Raw genomic sequence first — 13,212 nt, forward strand, 5'->3', positions numbered from 1 at the left:
TTTCCTGTGAGCAACACAAATTGGTATGCTAGAAGAAGAACTCTTTTCAGTCAATACAGTGTGTGACATCGTGCCTATGAAAAAGACATTTATTCAATTGGATGTTGTTTTTGTATCTATTATATATATTGTTCTGCAGTATTTTAATCTTGCTGTTGGCTACGGTTCTTATATCCTGTTACTACATAGATATGCATGATTTCCTCCGCAGCCTAGTATTACACACACATCTCATTCTTCCCTATATGTTTGACCATGCAGAGCACGTCAACACACGGAGTATAGCAGGGCCCTAAGGCAGATCAATGCCAATATGTATTTCATGTCCAATTACTGTGCGGGCCGGACCGCAGTCCACAGAAAGCTGCGATGAAAGTCTCACACATAGAAGCAGACAGAAAAGCGCATTACAAGTGCAGCCCGCAAGCCTAAGCTTGGAGAGCGGGGAATATGAGTACAAGTGCAAAGTTATAGGATTTCGATAGAGCGAGCTGCTGGCATTACCAGGGAGGGTAGAGGCCTCCAGAAAGTAAGCAGAGTGAAAGCCTGTTGCGTCAATGGGAGAGCCCCCCCGCCCCCCAGTATCCCTTTTCCCTTCTCTGCACCTCTTTTTATGCTGCTGCCAATTCATCTTTTTTTTCATTTTAGGAATCCCAGCTACACTCAGCATTGTACAGTCATTGATAGAGTGTATGAGAATTGTCAAAACATGTCCAAGTCTATCTCTGTATCACTAACTCCAAGCTTTGAAATATATTTCCGTTTTCAATCTTGGGTTGTCTTCTCTTCTTTTTTCTTCCAGCTGTATGAGTGTCAATACTGATATGAATACTGAATGACCTGTGTGTATCACTTAATGATTTCCATCCTCCCTTCTGTCTCCCACTCCAGATCTGTTCCTGACAACTGATGGGCCCAACTTTGAGACCTGGGTCAGCAAGGTAATAAGACCTTATATGCCCTCTAGTTTCTCTATGTCTAGCTTTCCTTTTCCCTGCTAGAGTCCAATGAGTATCTTCTGTGTCTTTGAATCAAGAAGCATGACTACAGTGTCATAAACAAGATTTTACTAATCAAGTCAGTGTATATGCTTGTCACAACTCTTGTGCTCTTTTGTTGTAAGCGCTAGTATGTAAGGTGAATAGAAATATGGCTGAAACAATTACTTCCAAAATGATTGGGTTGATCATTAACTTAGGACCTACAATATTACACCTTATAGGAGTGTGTCCGATAAATGAACATCAACAATCGAAAAATGATGTGGACCTCCTTTAAGTACAACCAAAGTTATGAACGAGAGTGAGGACCCACACACCATCCTCTCCATTAATTTCCTTGATGCAACCAACACATCTTCAAAGCTCTGGTGTGCTTGTTGGGGGCTGCAGGATTGCTGGCACTGCTGCAGGGCTAGTTAATATTCTGGGTAGAGCAGGGAGGGGAGTCCGTGGATGCTAGGTTTTTTTGTGCAAGGGGCCTGTTTGGAATTCAGCCGGTCGAGGCACAAGCCCGAACACTAGTCTATTTTATCAGAGAGAGAGAGGGATGAGGAAAGTGGAGGGGAGGAGGAAAGAAACGAGAGAGAAACAGAGCGAGAGATTGAAAGGTTTGGCAGAGACAGAGGGAAGAGAGAAAAACAGCAAATAAACGGCCTCACCCTTAAACCAGAAAGGATGGCTGACAGGTGGTAGGAATGTTGATGAAAAAACAGCATCTTTTTGAATTTCCTGGGGATTATTTGTTATTATTATTTTGTTTTACCTCAGCCAAGGATGTTGTTTTCATACCGGCTTGTTATTTAGAAGGATTTTTCAAAAACATGTTTACTGGAGAAGCCAAGGAAAAACACTGACATTGACCATTGACCATTACCAATCATGGTCGCCATATGACAAACTATACATCCCACCCTTTCAGCTCAAAATGTTCAGTTTTTTTCAGCTGTAGTTTTAAAGGTTAACACATACCTGCCAAAAAAATGATCACTTATCACTTGAACATGTTAGTGTGCTGCCATTCGTCTTGTTAAAAAGTGTGTTTGCTGTAACAAAAGTTGAAACGATTAAACAAAGAAACATAAAAGTAGAGCCATTTCAGTAACAGTAGCTATAATACTGAGTTATCTACACACTAAATAACAGAAAGTAATGTGAATACTGCTAATGACTGGCATACACTCCTCTATGGCTGTAGCAACGTGCTAATACACACACACACACACACACACACACACACACACACACACATGGAGAGACTCACCACCCACAACAAACATGCTTGACTGAGTCACAAACACATGGAACACACACAGGTGCAGTTCAGCTCTGGGTCTACTAGCCTAGCTCACTGAAGAGGCAAAGTTCTAATTCTCACTAAGAGTCAAGTCAGTTGTATTTATATACTGCCAAATCACAACAGAACTTATGAAAAATGACATGTAAAACAATGGTGTACCACTCCCCTCCACAGGAAACACTAAACATTTTCTGTTATAAAAAAGTAGAGATTTTGAGGATTGCAGCCTCGTCAGAGCTATGGACTTTCAGATTGTTTGTTGTTTAAACATTAAGCCTTTCTTCATCTACCGTAAATGTGTAATAAGCCTGTAAATGACATTTAAAGTGGAGCTTCTTTGCCTCAGTAGAAATAGGAAGTCACTTGACTTCAAAGGTTCGTTGTATTTATGTGGAAACAGAGGTTACCCTTCCAAGCTCACACTACAAGCCTGGTACAAACTGTGTTCTCATTTAGTTAGTGGATCTAAACATATGTTTCCCTGACTATACTTCAGTCTTTGGGTCATTTATCCATCGTAATTAGTTCATCATTGAGTCTTTTTTGTTGTTCTATTTGTAAGAAGGGTCAATATCCAGTTCGGTGGAACTTTTAATGTGGTGCACCGTGCCAACTGCTAATTGATTGATGGAGCTTCATTGTTTGGTGGATCTTTAAATCTTGTGTTGGGGCAAGTCAAAGTAAACACATGCACGCACACACACACACACACACACACACACACACACACACTGTGACAAAAAGAACGAGTTAAAGTCAAGTCCTCTGCAGTGAACCTGTATCGCTCCATCATCTCATTCCCATCTCCAGCTTATGAAAGAAGCCCTATCTTTTCCTTAAATCTTCCTACACACGCTGTTCTTTTTATTTTTCTCCCTTTCCTTAAATGCAAACAACAAATGCAAATGTCCGGACACACACCTGAACAAATTGAAAGATACCGTCCACACACACGGACACACATATACATTCACAAACACACAAGACCGAGCCATTTCCCAACATCCTCATATAGCATGCGACCTCTGTTAATCACACTGCGCTGTTCGGTTTAATGCAGCCGCATCTACCGGTCACAGGCCAACACGCTATTCTTTCTCCAGCACTCCATTTTAATTACTTTTCTCTGTTTTCTTTCCACCCAAGTCTCCCCCCATTTCTACCCATTCCTCTGTTTTCCTGTGATTACACAAGAGAAAGCAATCACAGAGGGATGGGGGATGGAGGGGGGCAGAAATGGGCTCGACATTTTTACATTAAGTTTAAAATATACATATTATGCAGGGTCAAGATGGCTATTAACATTCAAGAAGAAAATATTGTATAGTAAATGATGAGCAGTTTTCCTACTTGGGCGCTTAAAGTAAAGTATGGTGGTGTTTTGTGTTCGTTTTTTTGCAAAGGTTAACAATGAAATGGCCACCTACAAACTAGCTTCATTTAATGCTAATTTGGCATTGTCATAACTATTGCAAATGTTCCTCATGGGCTTATAAGCCTCATATGCATGTAATAGGGGGCCAACGTGAGCTTGCATAGGCTTACCTCAAAGGGTTACACAATATCAAATTCTAAATATGCACATCTTGAAGATTTGAATTATCAATTGATTATGATGAATTTATCAGGATAATTGTATTCGATTTGTGCGACATAGTGACTGTTGCTTTGTATGGAATGTCTATCGCAGTTAAGCATTTAGTTCAAATACTTCAAGTATATATATAGCATACAGTACTGTGCAAAAGTTTAGGCAGGTGTGAAAAATGTTGTAAACAAAGAGTGCTTTAACAATCAGAAGTTGTAATAGTTTATTTTCATAAATCAACAACATGCAGTGAATGAACAGAAGAGAAATCTCTATCCAGCAGTGCCATCAGCACAGAACTGGCAGACACCAGTGGGGCCCAGGTACATCCAGCTACTGTTCTCAGCATTTAGGACGCCATTAATTCTGACCAAATCTTCAACTCCATTTGCAGAAACCTCTCCCATGGTTCACTGTTGCCTGCAGACACTCATTAGTGTACCGCTCTCCAGCCCTTCATCTAACAACCTGCCTTCTGCTACAGTCAAATATTTCTAATGTTGTCTCATCAGTCCAGAGCACCTGCTTCCATTCTTCTGAGCCCCAGTTCCTAGGTGTGCGTGCATAGTTGAGTTGCTTGACCTGAGCTGATGGCACTGCTGGGCATCTTCTGAATAAGCTTGATGTGTTTTTCATCTGCTGATATTAAGTCTCCTTGGCCGACCGCTGCGTCTACGATCCTCAACGTTGCCTGTTTCTTTGTGCTTCGCCAAAACAGCAGCACATCCTGAAAGTGTAGTACAGCATTCCTTCACATCTGCCTCAAACAGTTGCACAGTACTGTAAGTCAAACCATACTGAGAACATGTTATTTAGTTTTTAATTTGATGAACCAGTGGGTTTTCACTGCATCCCATTTAGCTATGTTCCCCAGCACAAGAAAACACTACTCAAATGCCCTGCGCCACTGCATACTTCACATACCACACACGTTTGACTCCAGCATTTGCATCAACACTGCACCATATTAGTGAAAATCCCTCTTGTGCTCCAGGCCAGAATCAATCCACTGCAATTCTGTTTGTGCAGTAAAACTTATTTTCCTGCCACAACTATGCCTCTGTGATTCCACTTGTGTGTGTGTGTGTGTGTGTGTGTGTGTGTGTGTGTGTGTGTGTGTGTGTGTGTGTGTGTGTGTGTGTGTGTGTGTGTGTGTGTGTGTGTGTGTGTGTGTGTGTGTGTGTGTGTGTGTGTGTGTGTGTGTGTGTGTGTGTGTGTGTGTGTCTGTGTCTGTGTCTGTGTCTGTGCGTGTGTGTATGAAGTGAACAGAAGGGAAGAATAATAAATAAAAGACCCCTAATCCTTTCATCGCTTCACACATCAATCAACTGTTCAGACTGTCACACACAGTTTTAATCATGACATCTTGCAATCAGGCAGCCAGCACCCGTCAATCACACTGACTAAGAGCTCATCTTCAACGCATAGAATTTACGTCCTGTTGCCACTACATCTGTGTGTGTGTGTGTGGGGGGGGGGGGGGTTATGTTCTAGTGAGTTTTTTTCTCCCTGCTCTTAAAGTGATTTGCTTTAAAGTGTGTCATTTAATTTTGCGAGGGTCACTCGAACATATAGCCACTGCTTTTAACTAAATAGATAGGTTTTTCATGGATTTCACAATATTTGCTTCACATATTGTACTATGTGGAAATAAGTATTAATATTGGTGTGTGCATGTGTATGGGTGTGTGTGTGTGTCTCTGTGTGTGTGTGTCTGTGTGTGTTTTGCACATAATGTGTGTGCTTTGGCTAATTGAAATTAAGTGTAATATTGGGGCTTTATTTATGGCATAAAACAACTCAGCTGTTTTCAGTTTGAACACTTTGTAACCCATTTGTATATTGCAAACTAAATGGGCATTTATTACTATAACATTTTCTGTATGATTTGTCCATGCATGTGTTGGCCGATCATTACTCTAGTGCTGTGAATAACTACTGCAATAACCTAATTAGGATTTGGAGGGTATTACTCACAGTCAGCACTGTTTCCGCAATGTATGATAAGCAGCGACTGAAAAATAAAAAAATAATTCTAATAATTCTCATGAATAATTACTTTAGCTGGAATGCAACTCATGCAGTGGCTTTACTGTAAAACTGAAGACAAAATAAACCATATACATACAACTAGGCTATCTATTGAAGTAATAGTTTATTTTGGGCAAGTTCTCTGTCCAGGTTTTTTTCTTTTCTATTTCTTTTGTTTCTCTCTTCTCCCAGAATTATTGGCTCTCATATCCTCTTTACTACTTCAGAAAACAATTGTGTCTCCAGATTATAAGAGCATGTTACAGTAGCAATATTTAAGATTTGATGTCCAAGTCCTTTTAGCCACAATCGAGGATTAGCAGTCGTGCAAAAAAGCCCTCAGTCAGATGGCATAATATTGATGCACTAACTGACCTAAAGAGAACTTCAGGCCAAAAGCCTCATAAATCCAGTGGACCATCGCGCTGGCAGCACTATTCATTAGTCTCCTAATCTAAATGTCTCAGGATGGAGTGCGAGACTAGGAGTACGAGGCTGCCATTAGGATGATTAAGTGGGCACTTTCCATGACAGCCCATCTGCAAGATTTTAGACTCCCCAACACCTCCGCAGGGCTGAACAACCTTTTCTGGTGGTTCCCCTCTTTGAAAACACTCTCATCTCACCATGTTTTGGGACTATCCAAACTACACCAGTCAAGTCAGAAATGGCCCAATAGGAATACATGATGGCTGAATTCCATTTAGCTGCTTTGGAGTCTTTAGTATTTAGTGCATGTTGGCCCACTGTCACACTGGCATGGCTTAATAGGAATGGAGCCATTGTTAAGTTTATTAGTAACACATGTGCTTTTTCTACCAAGACAAGATCAGTCTGCTGAGAAAGTCTCATTTACATAGCCTGGAAATCCAGACCTGCCGCTGGTAAATTAAATTTGCCCAGCCAGTTGGTCTAGGCACGATCCATTGAAGCTCATTAACTATGTCAGAAAATTCGGAGTTGCCAATCAAATTGTTCTATCTGATATGGGCAGGCCAGAATGGTACTCTGGGCCGGACGTAACCGGATGAAGACAGTGCTGGGCATGCGCCGTCAAAGCCATGATGATAAATAATAAAGATGGATGCCGATACTTTGTTTGAGTTTGAAACAGCTTTAGCCTCGACACTTAACGATTTGGAAGACGACAGAAACATTTTCTGTTGCCGACCGACCACGACAAAATTGTAATTTTCCAGTTAACCCCGCTGTTCGCTAAAGAAACGGGGCTAAATACATCTCCTTGTTCATTGCTCTGATTGGTCGTAGTGCAATCCAATTGCGTGTAGTGGTATTTGAAATGCACGCGTAGGAGCCGCCCCTTGAGTTGGAAAGGTCTATTGAAGGTGGTTAGACCCTATATCGTTCTAGATATGGGTCTGGATTTCCAGGCTATCATTCAGAGTCTTAATGCATAGTCTGTTCTTTCTAGAGATTAGCACACTTAAAGAGCTGATGGTCAACTCCCACACAGTTACTTATGACGCTACTGCAACACAACAAAAAGAACAGAAGAAAAGGCAAACTAAGAGCTGATAAGACAGAGGCTAAGTGTAGCTATGCTCACCGAATCCTCTGGTTCCAAGATCCCTGTCTCCAGCTCCCATGGGCCGCCAGTCCAGTCGTACAATGTTACGTTCAGTAGAGGAAAAGAGATCTCTCCGTGTTGTGAAGGCTTATAAACAAAGCCACATCCTGGCGCTAAGGTGCTGGGAAGTGTAGTCACTAACATAACAATCATAAACATAGCTACAGCATGTCAACAGTCAGCCAAAAGGAATACAAACAGGAAAGAGACCCTAAATTAACTGTACCACTACGCTTTGAATTGGCACTTTTATGGATATTGCCATTTGCACTAATACTTACAGACCAATCGGTTAATTGTTATTTAAGAAGCCGTTCCGGGTAACGGCTCATTGTGCTAATATAATAATGGTGTGTTTCCTGATAAGAAAGTGTCAGATGCCATGTATTAGCTGTCACATCATGTGCGCTATTGAACAGTCATTTGTTCAACAAAGATTTCCCCATTCTGCCATTAAGTAGTAATGGATGTTGGCAACAGTTCATTTCTTGTGCTGTTTTTTCGAATTCTTCTCCACACAGAAAATCAATATCACGGGGAGTTTTCAAAGCATTGCAATGTCAGTGTGGCGGGAATCTGTCCAATGTAGTTCTATAGAAAGAAGCAGCCAATATGTTGGAATGTATAGAATGGATGGATATACACATAGCACAATACAACATTCAAACATACAGATACACAGACAGAATGTATAGTGCAAATAAACAAGTCGCTTACAACTCCTTCTGCTACATTTCATCATAAAGAGACATACTGTAGTTTGAGTTCCAAAGCACACAGGCCAGATGCCGGGATATGGGAGATATCATTTGATTGGTTTCTGTGTTATATATTTTTATCCGTCCCTATTTGTCTATTTTTCAGTTCACTCTCTCAAATTCCCTTTAATTTACTTGAGTCATAGTAGCAAAAAAAGTACATCTTATTTAAAATGTTAACCAAACCATCCTAATTTTGAACACTTAATCCATTAAAAGTCTTTCACAAAGTAGTATAGACAGTCATACACATACAGCTCCTACACACACTTATACATAATGTATATCTTGCCCTCTCTGACTCGATCATTGTATCTGTCTACAATCTTCTCATAAATGACTAATGTTGGTATCAGCAGGCAACAGTTTCCCACTGCACAGAATCACATTTGCTCACATTCACACTCTCTCTAACACACACACACACACACACACACACACACACACACACACACACACACAAACACACAAACATCCTTTCCTCCACTGTTCTGCTTATCTCCTCTTCTTTCTCCGTTGCCCTCTGTAAAGGGCACCACACACCGGCAGCATACGATGTGTGTCAAAACACTCACACCCGTTGTTTTTCAGTGTGAGCCCATACTGAATATGTCAGCATCAAGACGCACATGAACTTGCAATGACATATTATGCAGCGTTCCCTTAAACCTGAAAAGCAGCCATCCTTTGAGCTCTTTTTTCTGTGAACTCAGTACATCTGGTGTGCCCATCAAATCATGACACAACTTTACGCAATGCAGCCTTAGCGTGTTGCCATTTTAAGATCCACCACACAAGTAAAAAAAAGTATATCGATCACAGCGGAAATGATCGGGTGCTTAATCAGTTGGTTGATTAGAAGGTTAATCTGCAACAGTTTGGAAAGTTGATTAACCATTTAGATCATTTTTTGGGTGACGACGTCAAACAATAAATGTTTCCAGCTTCCTTCCTCCAATGTGAGGAATGCTGCTATTCCTCACCTGACAGCTGGCAGGTTAATCAATGTTAACAAATCAATGTTAGCTGCCGCCCTCAAATAACCTAGTTCTGAAACGATGACTCATTTGATTACTAAGTGTGATGCCAAAATATTAATTGAAAACAACTTTAATCATCAGTCGATATAATAACAGTCAAAATGAAGTCACTTTTTACTGATTCAAGCTTTAAAATCTGATGATGTGTTGCCTTAGCCTGGCACCGCCCGCCAACATACTTCTGCTCAATTTCAATTTCCCTAGTCAGTCTGGCTGTGCGGTATATTAGTGGGTGCTATCCAGCCAGATTTCTGCCAGTCCAATCAGCAAACAGAAGGAGTGGCTCAGAAGCCGGCACATGACATGTCATGACCAAACGTTATGCAATTGCTTGGCAGATCCAGAGTGGCACTGGGCAGATCCGATAGTTTTAAACTTCAACAGACACCTGTCTTCAAGTGAGGGAACGTGTGTCAATTGAGCGATTCCAGACCTTCTGTACAAATGAAATGAAGTACGATGGTCTGGTAGGACCAGGCTGTTGCCTAACAATTGGTTGGAAATTAAAACCAATTGGAAAATGATACTGTACATTGGGCTCTGGAACATGTAGTTCTTTCTACTTTTTACACATTCAAAAATTAATCAACAAATAATTGATCATCCCTAATGCAAAATATTTAATATTTGTAGTTGCAGCCTTAACAAACGTGTAGTTGCAATATATATGAATGTATTTATGAAACTGCATAATCCCTCTGTCTCCCTTTTTCTCTCTCTCTCTCTTTTTACCTTATGGTCAATTTCTCAGGACGGGAACTTCACCAAAGCTGAAGTCATGTCAGCAGATCCATCATTCAAGATAGTCGGACAGTCCTCCTTTGTTGACTTTGGTAAGATTGATTGAGATTTCTCTTTGCTGTGTGTGTGTGTGTGTGTGTGTGTGTGTGTGTGTGTGTGTGTGTGTGTGTGTGTGTGTGTGTGTGTGTGTGTGTGTGTGTGTGTGTGTGTGTGTGTGTGTGTGTGTGTGTGTGTGTGTGTGTGTGTGTGTGTGTGTGTGTGTGTGTGTGTGTGTGTGTGTGTGTGTGTGTGTGTGTGTGTGTGTGTGTGTGTGTGTGTGTGTGTGTGTGTGTGTGTGTGTGTGTGTGTGTGTGTGTGTGTGTGTGTGTGTGTGTGTGTGTGTGTGTGTGTGTGTGTGTGTGTGTGTGTGTGTGTTCTACTGTGAATGACAACCTGACAGGTCTCTATATACCCAGCATTGGTGTGTACTTTGGGGTGTTTGATTGTAACTGGACAGATAGAAAATGTAAAATATCAAAATGAAGATATGAAAGTGTGTTAAGGCACTCGAGATACTTAGAAAGTATTATGTGTTGGACAGGGCCAGAGTAAACTCAAAAGTGTGTTGCCCTCCCTATCTGTATGTGTGTGGCAGATCCATTCCTCTCCTAAATCCCTTTAAGTTCCCTCAGTATTTGAAGCTGTGTAGCTTCAAAGGTTTCCAAATAGGACTGTCTGGTCTTTTTGGCTTCGGCATTTTCACTACAGCTCTTGCATCACATAACTTTCTTCCCCCTACACGCACGCACACACACACACACACACACACACACACACACACACACACACTCACACACATACACACAATTGTGGACACACATCCCACTCTGATACACACACAATCCTACATGTAGCCAGATTTTTCTGAACAGTTTATCCCCTTAAACAATCTTGGCCAGTAGTATTCATTGTTCATCTCAGCTTTACATTTATCCTCGGTAAATCTCTGCTGGCGTTCTAATCTCTAATCTCCTGGCTGCTGCCTGTGCACCACCAAGTGGCCCCTGAGCTACCACATCAGCCAGCCAGAGGGACGGCTTGTGCTGGTCCCTTGTGCTGCTTTTCAAAGTAAATGCCATTTTGATTAACAGTTTGATGGAACTGCTTGTGCAACATCCTTCTCTCCACAGCCAACTCTATGGGCTCCAGATCAGTCCCCAGCATAGAGCCAGCCTTCTTTATCACTTTGTTCAGTTATTCTGATGATGTTGCCTCCAACAGATGGCTGGGGGAAAAAAATGCACTTTCCACAACAGATTGCTAGAAGATATTAAATCTTGTAGATAGATAAGGACCTAAGGTTCCTCATCAAATACAGTCTCCTCTGTCACTTCTTGTAGACAGCCTCCATGATGCATTTCCAGTTCCAGTATTTTGTCCCACCCTGCGTTCCAATACCCATACTTCCATACTATTTAGTATAGATTTCCCAATACATACATGACAATTGCAGTATGCCAAAAATACCTAGATGCCCCACTAACTCCAAACGCATTTTGCAACATTTATCTTTATTTTTAACATTTATCGACATAGAAAAAACCGTCCTTATCTGATTTATTTTTCTGTCCCGTGGCCTTTATACCTTTCTGTACCTTAGTATGTAGTATAGTACAAATAAAAAGTATGTGATTTGGAACACAGGACCAGTGAATCCCCTGGTTTATGTTGCCCTTCACCACATGCACCTCTTCTCCCAGAATGGAATGTCTGGGGGTGACACATGACATAATAATTGCCATCCGCCCATTTCTGCAAGGGTCTCTGAGGTGCCCTCTGAATATCAAGAAGAAGAGAACTATACAACAAAGCAATATTCTATCTGAATACAGACAGATTCACCTATAGCACTTTCTGCGTCTACGTTCTGGTGATGGAATTCACGCTTGTGCGTTGCCACAGTGTAGTATTAACCTCCATCATGCTGCCACTGTAGACCTCTTCTCACAACAGACTCTTGCCCCGGTGACAGAACATGGCCATATCGATCAGAAAAATACACATGCATGGATTGCAAGACTGAAGCGGACCTTTGCTTTGAGATAAACCTGCCTTCCTATAGGCACACCCGGTCTCAAGCCTTTAGTCTTGGTCCTCCCAAAATCCACAACTATCTACCTCGTCTTGGTTTAATTTGAAGTGTATGTGGTTGCTCCACAACCACTGAGTACGCCTGGCTATTTCTACAGATGAAAGGACTGTTGAGTTGTATTGAAGTCTGAGGTATACAGTGTGAAGAGGAAAGGTGAGAGTACAGTCCCCTGTGGTGCTCCTGTAATCAGACAAGCATCCCCTCAGCAGGAAAAACTATGGTCTGTCTATCAGGAAGTCAATCATCCAGGATCTTATAGATGTGTCTTAAGTGTATTTTTTCTGAAGTTCCCATGCAGCAGTGCAGGCACGATCATATTAAAGTCTCTAGCAAAAAATCAAAGAACATGATTCTCACAGCACAGGGGGCTGACACCATCAGGACCAGCAGCCTTATTCTGGTGCAATCTCTACAGCTGCCTTTTCACCTGGCTGGCTGGAAACAGACAGGGACAGAGACAGGTGCTCAGTGTCTACTGGCTTGTTGAAGTCCAGGGTGAGGGGGGTTGATGGGTGAGGTGTAGGCACAGTGTTAGAGTATGGACTTGTGCTGCGTGCCATTTTACCTGGGAATTCTGAGTTTCTGAGTTCCCAGTCGGAAATTTCAACTGGAACGACCCCTGAGGTCAGAATTCCAACTTGGAAACTCGGAGAAACCTCGCCCAACCCTGAGACCAACATTCAACACGACTGATCAGCAAATGAACAGCACTGAACACTTTGATCATTTTAGCTCTTCAGTCACATGTCACTGCTATTTCCTACCTGTATATATGTTGCTATGCTATTTGTTAGCGCTTAATACAACAGAGAGTGTTGTTATCAACTGGTATGGCTGACAACGGCTGTTAAAGGAATTATTTTATCAAAAAACCCAAGTGTTTTTTATAAAGAGATCTGAGTCAAGGCATCTTCAAAGCAGGTGAAGTTTTTACTTGCAAACAGCCACAAGGGAATCAACATACGTCACAAGTGTAAAATCATGATTGAGACAACGAAATGAACAAATGTACAAAGTTTTATGCATGAAAAAGGTGT

At 41.5% G+C, this 13,212-nt stretch overlaps 1 protein-coding gene across 1 annotated transcript in view; it reads left to right on the plus strand.

Moving 5' to 3' along the window:
* itfg1 (integrin alpha FG-GAP repeat containing 1) overlaps nucleotides 1-13,212 on the plus strand; it is a 140,467-nt gene that overhangs the window by 23,044 nt on the left and 104,211 nt on the right. Inside the window, exons 7-8 of the mRNA XM_080033189.1 lie at nucleotides 892-941; nucleotides 10,055-10,136. Coding sequence (XP_079889315.1) covers nucleotides 892-941; nucleotides 10,055-10,136 — 132 coding nt within the window. The remainder of the gene's footprint in view (nucleotides 1-891; nucleotides 942-10,054; nucleotides 10,137-13,212) is intronic.

Source organism: Ammodytes marinus (genome assembly GCF_949987685.1).
Source record: "Ammodytes marinus genome assembly, chromosome: 1".
NCBI lineage: Eukaryota > Metazoa > Chordata > Actinopteri > Uranoscopiformes > Ammodytidae > Ammodytes > Ammodytes marinus.